The sequence below is a fragment of the Pleurodeles waltl genome, chromosome 6, assembly GCF_031143425.1.
Source record: "Pleurodeles waltl isolate 20211129_DDA chromosome 6, aPleWal1.hap1.20221129, whole genome shotgun sequence".
NCBI classification, from domain to species: Eukaryota; Metazoa; Chordata; class Amphibia; order Caudata; family Salamandridae; genus Pleurodeles; species Pleurodeles waltl.
This window is the reverse complement of record NC_090445.1, coordinates 25,642,140-25,661,224: the sequence shown is the minus strand read 5'-3', so window position 1 is coordinate 25,661,224 and position 19,085 is coordinate 25,642,140. Positions and strand designations below refer to the sequence as shown.

The window sequence follows — 19,085 nt, the reverse complement described above, 5'->3', positions numbered from 1 at the left end:
TTGTCAGCCTTCGTAAGAAAAAAAACAGCAGGTTACCAACTCCCCACACCCAAACTCTAATATAGGGTAACTTTCGCATAAGTGCCTTCTTTGCGGAGAACTCTGGGCTGCTTTTAGTGCACTTCTCATTCAACTGAAAGATTTTTTTTTAAACAAGGATTAATTACACTTGGTTTTGAAATATTCAAATAGGTTTTAAAACCTTAATGCAGCATCTGCATATGGGTGTGAAAGATGGGTGCATGTTTCTGCACCCGTTTAGTCATGTGAAATCTGGAACTTAAGATTTGTGCCACTTTAAGAGACAAAACCGAAGGCCGAGCACCTAGGGATCGTAGACAATTAAAACATTTGACCACTTCTCTGCTTGAAAGGTTTCTCCATGAACAGTGTGTGGAATACCTTTAATAAGTAAATGCCTCCTCTGGTTCACCCAGTGTGTCACATATGCCATCAGTAAAGACACTGAAACCAGACAGACTGACCTGCTGTGCACTCCGTCCACCCCAATAGCTTCAGCTTGCCTGTGCTGGCCCAGGGTGTAGCCCTTGTTCTGAATAGGAGAGTAACTCTCCTGACTCCAGGACTGGGGAAGCTCTGTGGAAGGAGGCCGTCTCTCTTGCTGCATGGAAGGCTGGCAGCTCTCGTCAGGCCGGCAGTGGTCAGACCTGCAGCCGCTTGGCCCGTTCATAGAGTCCTGCTGAGCCATCTGTTTCATGGTCCCTGCAGCAGAAAAGACAACAGGAATAAAACTGGCAGTTGCAAGCACAAAGGACAATTCCAATTTGTTCAAAACATAGCATCTGCTAAGGGTGGGGTTTAGGAAATTGGGCTTCTTTGCAGATACCCCTCTCCCCACCTTTTGCCCCCTTTTATGACTACTAAATACTGGTTTTCGAGTGACAGTGCACTGAGGTCTGCTAATCAGACCCTGGTGTCGGTATTTGTAGGAAAATACCTCTTTGACATGGTCACCCCCCCCACTTTTTACTTGGTTTCTGGTGTAATTGAGACTAAAAGTGCACTGGGTCCCTGCTAACCAGGTCCCCAGTGCCAGATTTCGTCCCCAAAACTGCACAGCTGTTTCCTCCTCTCCACCCTCCCCGCCCCCACCCCCACCCCCTTAACGGCAAAACCTTTAGCACCCACCGTAAGTCCCTAGTAAATGGTACCTTGGGGTACTATAGAGGGTACTTAAGGGCAGAAGGACAAATTGTGCCACCCTAAGGGACCGCTCACCAAGCACGACAGGCTGCCATTGCAGGCTGCGTGTCTTGGTGAGGACAAAAGTGAAAACACAACATAGCATACAGTGTGCCACGTCCCCTACACAGTGCATGCAATATAAGCAAGTCACCCCTCTAGCAGGCCTTACAGCCCTAAGGCGGGGTGCATTATATTACATGTGAGGGCATATCTGCAAGAGCAGATATGCCCCTGCTAAGTCTTTGTCGATTCTCAGATATAGTGAGTGTAGGAAGTTGGCTCTGTATGTGCTATTTCAAAGTAAGGAATAGCATGCACAGAGTCCAAGGGTTCCCCTTAGAGGTAAAATAGTGGTAAAAAGAGATAATACTAATGCTCTATTTTGTGGTAGTGTGGTCGAGCAGTAGGCTTATCCAAGGAGTAGTGTTAAGCATTTGTTGTACATACACATAGACAATAAATGAGGTACACACACTCAGAGACAAATCCAGCCAATAGGTTTTTATATAGAAAAATATCTTTTCTTAGTTTATTTTAAGAACCACAGGTTCAAATTCTACATGTAATAGCTCATTCGAAAGGTATTGCAGGTAAGTACTTTAGGAACTTCAAATCATCAAAATTGCATGTATACTTTTCAAGTTATTCACAAATAGCTGTTTTAAAAGTGGACACTTAGTGCAATTTTCACAGTTCCTAGGGGAGGTAAGTATTTGTTAGTTTTACCAGGTAAGTAAGACACTTACAGGGTTCAGTTCTTGGTCCAAGGTAGCCCACCGTTGGGGGTTCAGAGCAACCCCAAAGTCACCACACCAGCAGCTCAGGGCCGGTCAGGTGCAGAGTTCAAAGTGGTGCCCAAAACACATAGGCTAGAATGGAGAGAAGGGGGTGCCCCGGTTCCGGTCTGCTTGCAGGTAAGTACCCGCGTCTTCGGAGGGCAGACCAGGGGGGTTTTGTAAGGCACCGGGGGGAACACAAGCCCACACAGAAATTTCACCCTCAGCAGCGCGGGGGCGGCCGGGTGCAGTGTGGAAACAGGCGTCGGGTTTTCAATGTTAGTCTATGAGAGATCTCGGGATCTCTTCAGCGCTGCAGGCAGGCAAGGGGGGGATTCCTCGGGGAAACCTCCACTTGGGCAAGGGAGAGGGACTCCTGGGGGTCACTTCTCCAGTGAAAGTCCGGTCCTTCAGGTCCTGGGGGCTGCGGGTGCAGGGTCTCTCCCAGGCGTCGGGACTTTAGGTTCAAAGAGTCGCGGTCAGGGGAAGCCTCGGGATTCCCTCTGCAGGCGGCGCTGTGGGGGCTCAGGGGGGACAGGTTTTTGTACTCACAGTCTTAGAGTAGTCCTGGGGTCCCTCCTGAGGTGTTGGATCGCCACCAGCCGAGTCGGGGTCGCCGGGTGCAGTGTTGCAAGTCTCACGCTTCTTGCGGGGAGCTTGCAGGGTTCTTTGGAGCTGCTGGAACCAAAGTTGCAGCTTTTCTTGGAGCAGGTCCGCTGTCCTCGGGAGTTTCTTGTCTTTTCGAAGCAGGGGCAGTCCTCAGAGGATGTCGAGGTCGCTGGTCCCTTTGGAAGGCGTCGCTGGAGCAGGATCTTTGGAAGGCAGGAGACAGGCCGGTGAGTTTCTGGAGCCAAGGCAGTTGTCGTCTTCTGGTCTTCCGCTGCAGGGGTTTTCAGCTAGGCAGTCCTTCCTCTTGTAGTTGCAGGAATCTAATTTTCTAGGGTTCAGGGTAGCCCTTAAATACTAAATTTAAGGGCGTGTTTAGGTCTGGGGGGTTAGTAGCCAATGGCTACTAGCCCTGAGGGTGGGTACACCCTCTTTGTGCCTCCTCCCAAGGGGAGGGGGTCACAATCCTAACCCTATTGGGGGAATCCTCCATCTGCAAGATGGAGGATTTCTAAAAGTTAGAGTCACCTCAGCTCAGGACACCTTAGGGGCTGTCCTGACTGGCCAGTGACTCCTCCTTGTTATTCTCATTATTTTCTCCGGCCTTGCCGCCAAAAGTGGGGGCCGGGCCGGAGGGGGCGGGCAACTCCACTAGCTGGAGTGTCCTGCTGGGTTGGCACAAAGGCGGTGAGCCTTTGAGGCTCACCGCCAGGTGTGACAATTCCTGCCTGGGAGAGGTGTTAGCATCTCCACCCAGTGCAGGCTTTGTTACTGGCCTCAGAGTGACAAAGGCACTCTCCCCATGGGGCCAGCAACATGTCTCGGTTTGTGGCAGGCTGCTAAAACTAGTCAGCCTACACAGATAGTCGGTTAAGTTTCAGGGGGCACCTCTAAGGTGCCCTCTGTGGTGTATTTTACAATAAAATGTACACTGGCATCAGTGTGCATTTATTGTGCTGAGAAGTTTGATACCAAACTTCCCAGTTTTCAGTGTAGCCATTATGGTGCTGTGGAGTTCGGGTTTGACAGACTCCCAGACCATATACTCTTATGGCTACCCTGCACTTACAATGTCTAAGGTTTTGTTTAGACACTGTAGGGGTACTATGCTCATGCACTGGTACCCTCACCTATGGTATAGTGCACCCTGCCTTAGGGCTGTAAGGCCTGCTAGAGGGGTGTCTTACCTATACTGCATAGGCAGTGAGAGGCTGGCATGGCACCCTGAGGGGAGTGCCATGTCGACTTACTCGTTTTGTCCTCACTAGCACACACAAGCTGGTAAGCAGTGTGTCTGTGCTGAGTGAGAGGTCTCCAGGGTGGCATAAGACATGCTGCAGCCCTTAGAGACCTTCCTTGGCATCAGGGCCCTTGGTAATAGAAGTACCAGTTACAAGGGACTTATCTGGATGCCAGGGTCTGCCAATTGTGGATACAAAAGTACAGGTTAGGGAAAGAACACTGGTGCTGGGGCCTGGTTAGCAGGCCTCAGCACACTTTCAATTGTAAACATAGCATCAGCAAAGGCAAAAAGTCAGGGGGCAACCATGCCAAGGAGGCATTTCCTTACACAACCCCCCCCCAAACGAAAGAGGATGAGACTAACCTTTCCCAAGAGAGTCTTCATTTTCTAAGTGGAAGAACCTGGAAAGGCCATCTGCATTGGCATGGGCAGTCCCAGGTCTGTGTTCCACTATAAAGTCCATTCCCTGTAGGGAGATGGACCACCTCAACAGTTTAGGATTTTCACCTTTCATTTGCATCAGCCATTTGAGAGGTCTGTGGTCAGTTTGAACTAGGAAGTGAGTCCCAAAGAGGTATGGTCTCAGCTTCTTCAGGGACCAAACCACAGCAAAGGCCTCCCTCTCAATGGCACTCCAACGCTGCTCCCTGGGGAGTAACCTCCTGCTAATGAAAGCAACAGGCTGGTCAAGGCCATCATCATTTGTTTGGGACAAAACTGCCCCTATCCCATGTTCAGAGGCATCAGTCTGCACAATGAACTGCTTAGAATAATCTGGAGCTTTGAGAACTGGTGCTGAGCACATTGCCTGTTTCAGGGTGTCAAAGGCCTGTTGGCAGTCCACAGTCCAGTTCACTTTCTTGGGCATTTTCTTGGAGGTGAGCTCAGTGAGGGCTGTCACAATGGATCCATATCCCTTCACAAACCTCCTGTAGTACCCAGTCAAGCCAAGGAATGCCCTGACTTGAGTCTGGGTTTTTGGAGCTACCCAGTCCAGAATAGTCTGGATCTTGGGTTGGAGTGGCTGAACTTGGCCTCCACCTACAAGGTGTCCCAAGTAAACCACAGTTCCCTGCCCTATCTGGCATTTGGATGCCTTGATAGAGAGGCCTGCAGATTGCAGAGCCTTCAAAACCTTCCTCAGGTGGACCAGGTGATCCTGCCAGGTGGAGCTAAAGACAGCAATATCATCAAGATAAGCTGTGCTAAAGGCCTCCAAGCCAGCAAGGACTTGATTCACCAACCTTTGGAAGGTGGCAGGGGCATTCTTTAAACCAAAGGGCATAACAGTAAACTGATAATGCCCATCAGGTGTGGAGAATGCTGTCTTTTCTTTTGCTCCAGGTGCCATTTTTATTTGCCAGTACCCTGCTGTCAAGTCAAAGGTACTTAGAAATTTAGCAGCACCTAATTTATCAATGAGCTCATCAGCTCTTGGAATTGGATGAGCATCTGTCTTGGTGACAGAATTGAGCCCTCTGTAGTCCACACAAAACCTCATCTCTTTCTTTCCATCTGTGGTGTGAGGTTTGGGGACTAAGACCACTGGGCTAGCCCAGGGGCTGTCAGAGCGCTCAATGACTCCCAATTCCAGCATCTTGTGGACTTCCACCTTGATGCTTTCCTTAACATGGTCAGACTGTCTAAAGATTTTGTTCTTGACAGGCATGCTGTCTCCTGTGTCCACATCATGGGTACACAGGTGTGTCTGACCAGGGGTTAAGGAGAAGAGTTCAGGAAACTGTTGTAGGACTCTCCTACAATCAGCTTGCTGTTGGCCAGAGAGGGTGTCTGAGTAGATCACTCCATCTACTGTACCATCTTTTGGGTCTGATGACAGAAGATCAGGGAGAGGTTCACTCTCTGCCTCCTGATCCTCATCTGTTACCATCAACAGATTGACATCAGCCCTGTCGTGGAAGAGCTTAAGGCGGTTTACATGGATCACCCTTTTGGGGCTCCTGCTTGTGCCCAGGTCCACCAAGTAGGTGACCTGACTCTTCCTCTCTAGTACTGGGTAAGGGCCACTCCATTTGTCCTGGAGTGCCCTGGGAGCCACAGGCTCCAGAACCCAGACCTTCTGCCCTGGTTGGAACTCAACCAGTGCAGCCTTTTGGTCATACCAAAACTTCTGGAGCTGTTGGCTGGCCTCAAGGTTTTTGGTTGCCTTTTCCATGTACTCTGCCATTCTAGAGCGAAGGCCAAGTACATAGTCCACTATGTCCTGTTTAGGCTCATGGAGAGGTCTCTCCCAGCCTTCTTTAACAAGGGCAAGTGGTCCCCTTACAGGATGACCAAACAGAAGTTCAAAGGGTGAGAACCCTACTCCCTTCTGTGGTACCTCCCTGTAAGCGAAAAGCAGACATGGCAGGAGGACATCCCATCTCCTTTTGAGTTTTTCTGGGAGCCCCATGATCATGCCCTTTAATGTCTTGTTGAATCTCTCAACCAAGCCATTAGTTTGTGGATGGTATGGTGTAGTGAATTTATAAGTCACTCCACACTCATTCCACATGTGCTTTAGGTATGCTGACATGAAGTTGGTACCTCGGTCAGACACCACCTCCTTAGGGAAACCCACTCTGGTAAAGATACCAATGAGGGCCTTGGCTACTGCAGGGGCAGTAGTTGACCTAAGGGGAATAGCTTCAGGATACCTGGTAGCATGATCCACTACTACCAGGATATACATATTTCCTGAGGCTGTGGGAGGTTCCAGTGGACCAACTATGTCCACACCCACTCTTTCAAAGGGCACCCCCACCACTGGAAGTGGAATGAGGGGGGCCTTTGGATGCCCACCTGTCTTACCACTGGCTTGACAGGTGGGGCAGGAGAGGCAAAACTCCTTAACCATGCTGGACATATTGGGCCAGTAGAAGTGGTTGACTAACCTCTCCCACGTCTTGGTTTGTCCCAAATGTCCAGCAAGGGGAATGTCATGGGCCAATGTTAGGATGAACTCTCTGAACAGCTGAGGCACTACCACTCTCCTAGTGGCACCAGGTTTGGGGTCTCTGGCCTCAGTGTACAGGAGCCCATCTTCCCAATAGACCCTATGTGTTCCATTTTTCTTGCCTTTGGACTCTTCAGCAGCTTGCTGCCTAAGGCCTTCAAGAGAGGGACAGGTTTCTTGTCCCTTACACAGCTCTTCCCTTGAGGGTCCCCCTGGGCCTAAGAGCTCAACCTGATAAGGTTCAAGTTCCAAAGGCTCAGTTCCCTCAGAGGGCAGAACTTCTTCCTGAGAAGAGAGGTTCCCTTTCTTTTGCTGTGTTGCAGTTGGTTTCCCAACTGACTTTCCTGTTCTCTTGGTAGGCTGGGCCATTTTTCCAGACTCCAGCTCTACTTTTTCACCCTGTGCCTTGCATTGTGCTCTTGTTTTCACACACACCAGTTCAGGGATACCCAGCATTGCTGCATGGGTTTTTAGCTCTACCTCAGCCCATGCTGAGGACTCCAGGTCATTTCCAAGCAGACAGTCCACTGGGATATTTGAGGAGACCACCACCTGTTTCAGGCCATTGACCCCTCCCCATTCTAAAGTAACCATTGCCATGGGATGTACTTTTCTCTGATTGTCAGCGTTGGTGACTGTGTAAGTTTTTCCAGTCAGGTATTGGCCAGGGGAAACCAGTTTCTCTGTCACCATGGTGACACTGGCACCTGTATCCCTCAGGCCCTCTATTCTAGTCCCATTAATTAAGAGTTGCTGTCTGTATTTTTGCATGTTAGGCGGCCAGACAGCTAGTGTGGCTAAATCCACCCCACCCTCAGAAACTAGAGTAGCTTCAGTGTGGACCCTGATTTGCTCTGGGCACACTGTTGATCCCACTTGGAGACTAGCCATACCAGTGTTACCTGGATGGGAGTTTGGAGTGGAACCTTTCTTGGGACAGGCCTTGTCTCCAGTTTGGTGTCCATGCTGTTTACAGCTATGACACCAGGCCTTTTTGGGATCAAAGTTTTTACCCTTGTACCCATTGTTTTGTGAAGAGGCTCTGGGCCCACCCTCCTGTGCAGGTTTTTGGGGGCCTGTAGAAGACTCTTTACTATTTTTAGTTTTGGTTGTCTCATCACCCTTCTGCTGGGGAGTCTTTGTGACCCCTTTCTTTTGGTCACCCCCTGTTGAAGTCTTGGACACCCTTGTCTTGACCCAATGGTCCGCCTTCTTTCCCAATTCTTGGGGAGAAATTGGTCCTAGGTCTACCAGATGCTGATGCAGTTTATCATTGAAACAATTACTTAACAGGTGTTCTTTCACAAATAAATTGTACAGCCCATCATAATTACTTACACCACTGCCTTGAATCCAACCATCTAGTGTTTTCACTGAGTAGTCAACAAAGTCAACCCAGGTCTGGCTCGAGGATTTTTGAGCCCCCCTGAACCTAATCCTGTACTCCTCAGTGGAGAATCCAAAGCCCTCAATCAGGGTACCCTTCATGAGGTCATAAGATTCTGCATCTTGTCCAGAGAGTGTGAGGAGTCTATCCCTACACTTTCCTGTGAACATTTCCCAAAGGAGAGCACCCCAGTGAGATCTGTTCACTTTTCTGGTTACACAAGCCCTCTCAAAAGCTGTGAACCATTTGGTGATGTCATCACCATCTTCATATTTAGTTACAATCCCTTTGGGGATTTTCAACATGTCAGGAGAATCTCTGACCCTATTTATGTTGCTGCCACCATTGATGGGTCCTAGGCCCATCTCTTGTCTTTCCCTCTCTATGGCTAGGATCTGTCTTTCCAAAGCCAATCTTTTGGCCATCCTGGCTAACTGGATGTCCTCTTCACTGGAGTTATCCTCAGTGATTTCAGAGTTGTTGGTCCCTCCTGTGAGGGAACCAGCATCTCTGACTATTATTTGTGGAGTCAGGGCTTGAGAAGCCCTGCTCTCCCTAAGTAGGACTGGAGGGGGGGAATTTCCCTCCAAGTCACTATCTTCATCCTCTGAGTTGCCATCCTCAGAGGGGTTGGCCTTTTCAAACTCTGCCAACAGCTCCTGGAGCTGTACTTTGGTAGGTTTGGGGCCCATTGCTATTTTCTTTAGTTTACAGAGTGACCTTAGCTCTCTCATCTGTAGATGGAGGTAAGGTGTGGTGTCGAGTTCCACCACATTCACATCTGTGCTAGACATTTTGCTTCTAAAAGTTGGAATACTTTTTAAGAATCTACAACTGGTTCTAGAATCTAATTCAAACTTTTACAAACTTTTAAACTCTAAAAGAAATGCTAAACAGGATCTAACACAAGGCCCTAGCAGGTCTTTTAAGAATTTAGAAAACTTTTCAAATTGCAAAAATCAATTTCTAATGACAATTTTGGAATTTGTCGTGTGATCAGGTATTGGCTGAGTAGTCCAGCAAATGCAAAGTCTTGTACCCCACCGCTGATCCACCAATGTAGGAAGTTGGCTCTGTATGTGCTATTTCAAAGTAAGGAATAGCATGCACAGAGTCCAAGGGTTCCCCTTAGAGGTAAAATAGTGGTAAAAAGAGATAATACTAATGCTCTATTTTGTGGTAGTGTGGTCGAGCAGTAGGCTTATCCAAGGAGTAGTGTTAAGCATTTGTTGTACATACACATAGACAATAAATGAGGTACACACACTCAGAGACAAATCCAGCCAATAGGTTTTTATATAGAAAAATATCTTTTCTTAGTTTATTTTAAGAACCACAGGTTCAAATTCTACATGTAATAGCTCATTCGAAAGGTATTGCAGGTAAGTACTTTAGGAACTTCAAATCATCAAAATTGCATGTATACTTTTCAAGTTATTCACAAATAGCTGTTTTAAAAGTGGACACTTAGTGCAATTTTCACAGTTCCTAGGGGAGGTAAGTATTTGTTAGTTTTACCAGGTAAGTAAGACACTTACAGGGTTCAGTTCTTGGTCCAAGGTAGCCCACCGTTGGGGGTTCAGAGCAACCCCAAAGTCACCACACCAGCAGCTCAGGGCCGGTCAGGTGCAGAGTTCAAAGTGGTGCCCAAAACACATAGGCTAGAATGGAGAGAAGGGGGTGCCCCGGTTCCGGTCTGCTTGCAGGTAAGTACCCGCGTCTTCGGAGGGCAGACCAGGGGGGTTTTGTAAGGCACCGGGGGGAACACAAGCCCACACAGAAATTTCACCCTCAGCAGCGCGGGGGCGGCCGGGTGCAGTGTGGAAACAGGCGTCGGGTTTTCAATGTTAGTCTATGAGAGATCTCGGGATCTCTTCAGCGCTGCAGGCAGGCAAGGGGGGGATTCCTCGGGGAAACCTCCACTTGGGCAAGGGAGAGGGACTCCTGGGGGTCACTTCTCCAGTGAAAGTCCGGTCCTTCAGGTCCTGGGGGCTGCGGGTGCAGGGTCTCTCCCAGGCGTCGGGACTTTAGGTTCAAAGAGTCGCGGTCAGGGGAAGCCTCGGGATTCCCTCTGCAGGCGGCGCTGTGGGGGCTCAGGGGGGACAGGTTTTTGTACTCACAGTCTTAGAGTAGTCCTGGGGTCCCTCCTGAGGTGTTGGATCGCCACCAGCCGAGTCGGGGTCGCCGGGTGCAGTGTTGCAAGTCTCACGCTTCTTGCAGGGAGCTTGCAGGGTTCTTTGGAGCTGCTGGAACCAAAGTTGCAGCTTTTCTTGGAGCAGGTCCGCTGTCCTCGGGAGTTTCTTGTCTTTTCGAAGCAGGGGCAGTCCTCAGAGGATGTCGAGGTCGCTGGTCCCTTTGGAAGGCGTCGCTGGAGCAGGATCTTTGGAAGGCAGGAGACAGGCCGGTGAGTTTCTGGAGCCAAGGCAGTTGTCGTCTTCTGGTCTTCCGCTGCAGGGGTTTTCAGCTAGGCAGTCCTTCCTCTTGTAGTTGCAGGAATCTAATTTTCTAGGGTTCAGGGTAGCCCTTAAATACTAAATTTAAGGGCGTGTTTAGGTCTGGGGGGTTAGTAGCCAATGGCTACTAGCCCTGAGGGTGGGTACACCCTCTTTGTGCCTCCTCCCAAGGGGAGGGGGTCACAATCCTAACCCTATTGGGGGAATCCTCCATCTGCAAGATGGAGGATTTCTAAAAGTTAGAGTCACCTCAGCTCAGGACACCTTAGGGGCTGTCCTGACTGGCCAGTGACTCCTCCTTGTTATTCTCATTATTTTCTCCGGCCTTGCCGCCAAAAGTGGGGGCCGGGCCGGAGGGGGCGGGCAACTCCACTAGCTGGAGTGTCCTGCTGGGTTGGCACAAAGGCGGTGAGCCTTTGAGGCTCACCGCCAGGTGTGACAATTCCTGCCTGGGAGAGGTGTTAGCATCTCCACCCAGTGCAGGCTTTGTTACTGGCCTCAGAGTGACAAAGGCACTCTCCCCATGGGGCCAGCAACATGTCTCGGTTTGTGGCAGGCTGCTAAAACTAGTCAGCCTACACAGATAGTCGGTTAAGTTTCAGGGGGCACCTCTAAGGTGCCCTCTGTGGTGTATTTTACAATAAAATGTACACTGGCATCAGTGTGCATTTATTGTGCTGAGAAGTTTGATACCAAACTTCCCAGTTTTCAGTGTAGCCATTATGGTGCTGTGGAGTTCGGGTTTGACAGACTCCCAGACCATATACTCTTATGGCTACCCTGCACTTACAATGTCTAAGGTTTTGTTTAGACACTGTAGGGGTACTATGCTCATGCACTGGTACCCTCACCTATGGTATAGTGCACCCTGCCTTAGGGCTGTAAGGCCTGCTAGAGGGGTGTCTTACCTATACTGCATAGGCAGTGAGAGGCTGGCATGGCACCCTGAGGGGAGTGCCATGTCGACTTACTCGTTTTGTCCTCACTAGCACACACAAGCTGGTAAGCAGTGTGTCTGTGCTGAGTGAGAGGTCTCCAGGGTGGCATAAGACATGCTGCAGCCCTTAGAGACCTTCCTTGGCATCAGGGCCCTTGGTAATAGAAGTACCAGTTACAAGGGACTTATCTGGATGCCAGGGTCTGCCAATTGTGGATACAAAAGTACAGGTTAGGGAAAGAACACTGGTGCTGGGGCCTGGTTAGCAGGCCTCAGCACACTTTCAATTGTAAACATAGCATCAGCAAAGGCAAAAAGTCAGGGGGCAACCATGCCAAGGAGGCATTTCCTTACAGTGAGTGAACAGGGAAGCCATTTTAAATGCATGTGCTGGACACTGGTCATTACGAGTTTCCCAGCTACATGATGGGTGCGCTGAATATATTGATGTTTGGTATCAAACATCTCACATTAATAAAGCCCTCACTGATGCCAGTGAGGGATTTATTAGTGACTGCACCCAGAGGGCAACTTAGAGGTGCCCCCTGAAAAACCAACCAGCTATTAGAGTATTGACTAACTGGTCCTGACCAATTCAGCCATTCTACACATGTTTCTGGTCCCCCCCAAGGTGAGAGCCAGAACTCTTGCGGACCAGAGGCAAAAGCCTGCACTGGTAAGGGGTGTTAACATCTCTCCCAGGCAGGATGGACATTCCAGGGCGGGAAACTTCAAAGGCCTAGCCACCTTTGAAATGCGACCCAAGACTCTCCAGATGGTGGAGTACCGAACCCCCTGTCCTGACCCCACTTTTGGCGGCAGCACAGGCAGGAAAATTAGGCAGATTAGATGTGTGTATTTCATGCAAGCCGCACCCCAAAGGTGGACGAGCTGAAGCGGACACTACTTTTTAAATTTCTCCATCTTGTTTGGAACGTTTTACGCCACTATTGTTATGCCCACTTCCCAGCGGAAGTGGTCATAGAAAGGGTATAGTCACCGTAAAGGTGGTCAGCCCATTGGCTACCACCTGGCACTTACTGTAACACCCCTTGAGTATTTAGGTGGCACCCCTGAACCCTAGAATTCAGATCCTGACTACCTACGAAGCCAAGGACAAAGAAGAGTCCCATCCTTGAAGAAGAGGAAGAAGCAGCTAACTCTGTGCCAGCCCTACCAGCTGACCTCGCCGGACTGTGCCCAAGAACTCGTCCTGCAGCTGCGCCTGCAAGAAAACCAGGAGGACTGCCTGCCTTCTACAAAGACTCAGACTCCCATGAGCAGCGGAACTGCTCTGCAGCAAAGTTTAAAGAGCGGACTCTGCAGCCCCTGAAACAGAAAAGAGCCAACACCTGAAGTGACCTCTGCGCCAGACGTCCCTGACCCGAGGAGAAGCCAACCAATAGTACCAACTAAGTTCTCCAGATGCTTAGAGTCAGAGTCCACTCAGGTTTCACCCCTCTCATGCAGCCTTGTGGTGAGAAAACTAGACTCCTCCAGCAACCACTGCACCCGTCAGCCCCAACGCAATCGGAGGTGGGTCACCGGTGCCAATGACATCTGCCAGCTCCCCGAGATCAAATTCACCCTGGTGTCCGTACGCCATAGGAGAACATTGAAAGAACTACACTTAGTGTTGATTTCAGGAACTGAAAAGTGTTTCTGCTCAAAAGTCTATTTACCGGATCACAAAGTTCTTGGGTTTGAAACATATATAAAAAGAATTGGGTTTTTTTCTAATTTGATCTCGGATTTATTCTTTGAGTGTGTGTCTCATTTATTGCCTCTGTGAGTACAACAAATGCTTAGCACTACCCAATGACAAGCCTAACTGCTCGCCCACACTACCACAAATTAGAGCAGTAGTCCTATCACTTTTGCCCGGCAAAACAATTTATGGATCCACTGGACTCTCTGCACTGTGTACTTTTTAGTGCACCATATAGACAGTGTAAGGAAATGCCTCCTTGGCATGTTTACCCCCTGACTTTTTGCCTTTGCTGATGCTATGTTTTGAATTGAAAGTGTGCTGAGGCCTGCTAACCAGGCCCCAGCACCAGTGTTCTTTCCCTAACCTGTACTTTTGTATCCACGATTGGCACACCCTGGCATCCAGATAAGTCCCTTGTAAGTGGTACCCCTGGTACCAAGGGCCCTGATGCCAAGGAAGGTCTCTAAGGGCTGCAGCATGTCTTATGCCACCCTGGAGACCCCTCACTCAGCACAGACACACTGCTTGCCAGCTTGTGTGTGCTGGGGAGAACAAAACGAGTAAGTCGACATGGCACTCCCCTCAGGGTGCCATGCCAGCCTCTCACTGCCTATGCAGGTATAGATAAGTCACCCCTCTAGTAGGCCTTACAGCCCTAAGGCAGGGTGCACTATACCATAGGTGAGGGCACCAGTGCATGAGCACTGTGCCCCTACAGTGTCTAAGCAATACCTTAGACATTGTAAGTGCAGGGTAGCCATAAGAGTATATGGTCTGGGAGTCTGTTTTACACGAACTCCACAGCACCATAATGGCTACACTGAAAACTGGGAAGTTTGGTATCAAACTTCTCAGCACAATAAATGCACACTGATGCCAGTGTACATTTTATTGTAAAATACACCACAGAGGGCACCTTAGAGGTGCCCCCTGAAACCTTAACCGACTATCTGTGTAGGCTGACTGGTTCCAGCAGCCTGCCACATCCGAGACATGTTGCTGGCCCCATGGGGAGAGTGCCTTTGTCACTCTGAGGCCAGTAACAAAGCCTGCACTGAATGGAGATGCTAACACCTCCCCCAGGCAGGAGCTGTCACACCTGGCGGTGAGCCTCAAAAGGCTCACCCCTTTGTGCCAGCACAGCAGGACACTCCAGCTAGTGGAGTTGCCCGCCCCCTCCGGCCACGGCCCCCACTTTTGGCGGCAAGGTCGGAGAAAATAATGAGAATAACAAGGAGGAGTCACTGGCCAGTCAGGACAGCCCCTAAGGTGTCCTGAGCTGAAGTGACCAACTTTTAGAAATCCTCCATCTTGGAGATGGAGGATTCCCCCAATAGGATTAGGGATGTGACCCCATCCCCTTGGGAGGAGGCACAAAGAGGGTGTACTCACCCTCAGGGCTAGTAGCCATTGGCTACTAACCCCCCAGACCTAAACACGCCCTTAAATTTAGTATTTAAGGGCTCCCCTGAACCTAAGAATTTAGATTCCTGAAACTACAAGAAGAGGACTGCTGAGCTGAAAAACCCCTGCAGAGGAAGAACAGAAGACACCAACTGCTTTGGCCCCAGACTCACCGGCCTGTCTCCTGCCTTCCAAAGAAACCTGCTCCAGCGACGCTTTCCAAGGGACCAGCGACCTCTGAATCCTCTGAGGACTGCCCTGCTTCGAGAAAGACAAGAAACTCCCGAGGACAGCGGCCCTGCTCCAAAAGAACTGCAACTTTGTTTCAAGTAGCAGATTTAAAGACCCCTGCAACTCCCCGCAAGAAGCGTGAGACTTGCAACACTGCACCCGGCGACCCTGACTCGAATGATGGAGAACCAACACCTCAGGGAGGACCCTCCGGCGACTCCAAGACTGTGAGTAACCAAAGTTGTCCCCCCTGAGCCCCCACAGCGACGCCTGCAGAGGGAATCCCGAGGCTCCCCCTGACCGCGACTGCCTGAACTCCATTTCCCGACGGCTGGAAAAGACCCTGCACCCGCAGCCCCCAGCACCTAAAGGAACGGAACTCCTGTGCAGGAGTGACCCCCAGGAAGCCCTCTCCCTTGTCCAGGTGGTGGCTACCCCGAGGAGCCCCCCCCTTGCCTGCCTGCAACTCTGAAGAGATCCCTTGGTCTCTCATTGATTTACATTGAAAACCCGACGCTTGTTTCTACACTGCACCCGGCCGCCCCAGTGCCGCTGAGGGTGTACTTTGTGTGAACTTGTGTCCCCCCCCGGTGCCCTACAAAACCCCCCTGGTCTGCCCTCCGAAGACGCGGGTACTTACCTGCTGGCAGACTGGAACCGGGGCACCCCCTTCTCTCCATTGAAGCCTATGTGGTTTGGGCACCTCTTTGACCTTTGCACCTGACCGGCCCTGAGCTGCTGGTGTGATAACTTTGGGGTTGCTCTGAACCCCCAACGGTGGGCTACCTTGGACCCAAAACTGAAACCTGTAAGTGACTTACTTACCTGTTAAAACTAACATTACTTTACCTCCCCCAGGAACTGTGAAAATTGCACTGTGTCCACTTTTAAAACAGCTTATTGTGTTTTATGTGAAAAGTATACATGCTAATGTAATGATTCAAAGTTCCTAAAGTACTTACCTGCAATACCTTTCAAATGAGATATTACATGTTACATTTGAACCTGTGGTTCTTAAAATAAACTAAGAAATGATATTTTTCTATACAAAACTTATTGGCTGGATTAGTCTCTGAGTGTGTGTTCCTCATTTATTGCCTGTGTGTATGTACAACAAATGCTTAACACTACTCCTTGGATAAGCCTACTGCTCGACCACACTACCACAAAATAGAGCATTAGTATTATCTCTTTTTACCACTATTTTACCTCTAAGGGGAACCCTTGGACTCTGTGCATGCTATTTCTTACTTTGAAATAGTGCATACAGAGCCAACTTCCTACAGACAGCCAGTTTCCAACAGTGCTCTTTTCTTAAAACCAAGCATGTCTGATTGTTTCGCAACTGGCACAGCCTTCAGCACCCCTTTAAGGGCATAGTAAATGGTACCCCAGGTACCTAGGGCATGGGAACTAAAAAGACTCCCCAAGGTCTGCTGCATAACTTACACCACCCTAAGAAACCCCCACACAAACTGCACACAGCTCATCACTGCAGACTGTGTGTGACATGAGTGAAGACATGATTGAAAACATGACGTGGTACACACATTGTGTGCCATGTCAAAGTCGCTGCATGCAAGTCATCCTTACAGCAGGCCAAAATGGCTTAAGGTAGGGTGCATTATAATACACGTGAGAACATATCTTAAACATTACCGCCCCAGAAATTACACTGTCAACTTTACGAACGTATAAAAATAAATCTCTCAATAAGTACTTATCTGATTTTGAGGATCTTGGTATGTAAATTTATTTAAAAACAAGTTACTTTAATAAATTAGTGTTGGATTTCTTTGAGTGCGTCTCGCTGGCTGTGTGTGCGCGCAATAAATGCATAACACTGTTGTAGGATGTTAGCTCAGTATGTGCTATTTCAAAGTAAGGAATAGCATGCACAGAGTCCAAGGGTTCCCCTTAGAGGTAAAATAGTAGTAAAAAGAGATAATACTAATGCTCTATTTTGTGGTAGTGTGGTCGAGCAGTAGGCTTATCCAAGGAGTAGTGTTAAGCATTTGTTGTACATACACAGACAATAAATGAGGTACACACACTCAGAGACAAATCCAGCCAATAGGTTTTGTATAGAAAATGAAAATGTCACTTACCCAGTGTACATCTGTTCGTGGCATCAGTCGCTGAGATTCACATGGTATGCATGAGCTCGCCATCTGGTGTTGGGTCGGAGTGTTACAAGTTGTTTTTCTTCGAAGAAGTGTTTTCGAGTCACGGGACCGAGTGACTCCACCTTCTGTGCTCATTGCGCATGGGCGTCGACTCCATCTTCGATTGTTTTCCCCGCAGAGGGTGAGGTAGGAGTTGTACTATAGTAATAGTGCCCGCGCAATGAAAAATGTAAGTATGTACCTATTAAAGGATTAAGTAATATATACAAATGTACAAAATTGAAGGTAACTTCTGAACTGCTACAGGCTTCCGGGGAGGTGGGTGGGTCCATGTGAATCTCAGCGACTGATGCCACGAACAGATGTACACTGGGTAAGTGACATTTTCAGTTCGATGGCATCTGTCGCTGTAGATACACATGGTATGCATAGACTAGTAAGCAGTTAGTTCCCCATAAGCGGTGGTTTAGCCTGTAGGAGTAGAAGTTGTCTGAAATAGAGTTCTTAATACAGCTTGACCTACTGTAGCTTGTTGTGCGGATAGCACATCTATACAGTAGTGTTTGGTGAATGTGTGAGGCGTAGACCAAGTGGCTGCCTTACATATTTCCTGCATTGGGATGTTTCCTAAAAAGGCCATTGAAGCACCTTTTTTCCTTGTTGAATGTGCCCTGGGAGTAATGGGCAGTTGTCTTTTTGCTTTAAGGTAGCAGATTTGGATGCATTTAACTATCCATCTGGCTATACCTTGTTTTGATATTGGGTTACCTGCATGAGGTTTTTGGAATGCAATAAATAGCTGTTTAGTTTTTCTGATGTTCTTTGTTCTGTCAATGTAGTACATTAATGCTCTTTTGACATCTAATGTATGTAGTGCTCTTTCAGCCACAGAATCTGGCTGTGGGAAAAATACTGGTAGTTCTACCGTTTGATTTAGATGGAATGGTGAAATAACTTTTGGTAAAAATTTTGGATTAGGTCGTAGGACGACCTTATTTTTATGTATTTGTATAAAAGGCTCTTGTGTTGTGAACGCTTGAATTTCACTTACTCTTCTTAGAGATGTAATGGCGATGAGAAAGGCAACTTTCCAGGTTAGGAATTGTATTCCGCAAGAGTGCATGGGTTCGAAAGGTGGGCCCATGAGTCTTGTTAGAACCACGTTTAGGTTCCATGAAGGAACAGGTGGTGTTCTTGGTGGTATAATTCTTTTAAGCCCTTCTATAAATGCTTTGATAACTGGTATCCTATACAAGGAAGTTGAATAGGTAGTTTGCAGGTATGCAGATATTGCTGCAAGGTGTATTTTAATAGAAGAGAAGGCTAGCTTTGCTTTTTGTAAATGGAGCAAGTAATTTACTATATGTTTTGGAGTTGCATCTAGCGGTTGTATCTGATTATGATGGCAGTACCAAACAAATCTTTTCCACTTACTTGCGTAGCAGTGTCTAGTGGATGGCCTTCTGGCCTGCTTTATGACTTCCATACACTCTTGGCTAAGTTGTAAGTGTCCGAATTCTAGGATTTCAGGAGCCAGATTGCTAGATTCAGCGATGCTGGGTCCGGGTGTCTGATCTGTTGGTTGTGTTGCGTTAACAGATCTGGTTTGTTGGGCAGTTTGATGTGTGGTACTACAGACAGATCTAGCAGTGTTGTGTACCAGGGTTGTCTTGCCCAAGTTGGTGCTATTAAAATGAGTTTGAGTTTGTTTTGACTCAATTTGTTTACTAGGTAAGGAAGGAGAGGGAGAGGAGGAAAAGCGTAAGCAAATATTCCTGACCAGTTCATCCATAGGGCATTGCCTTGGGATTGCTTGTGTGGGTATCTGGACGCGAAGTTTTGGCATTTTGCGTTCTCTTTTGTTGCAAATAAGTCTATTTGTGGTGTTCCCCAGAGTGTGAAGTAGGTGTACAGAATCTGTGGGTGGATTTCCCATTCGTGGACTTGCTGGTGATCTCGAGAGAGATTGTCTGCCAGCTGATTCTGGATCCCCGGAATAAACTGTGCTATTAGACCAATCTGATGGTGGATTGCCCACTTCCATATTTT

General features: G+C 48.6%; 1 protein-coding gene across 6 annotated transcripts in view; it reads right to left on the bottom strand.

Moving 5' to 3' along the window:
• PRRC2B (proline rich coiled-coil 2B) overlaps positions 1 to 19,085 on the bottom strand; it is a 635,269-nt gene that overhangs the window by 330,901 nt on the left and 285,283 nt on the right. For all 6 annotated transcript variants that reach the window (XM_069237079.1, XM_069237080.1, XM_069237081.1 and 3 more), the window contains exon 16: positions 486 to 723. In XM_069237079.1, coding sequence (XP_069093180.1) covers positions 486 to 723 — 238 coding nt within the window. The remainder of the gene's footprint in view (positions 1 to 485; positions 724 to 19,085) is intronic.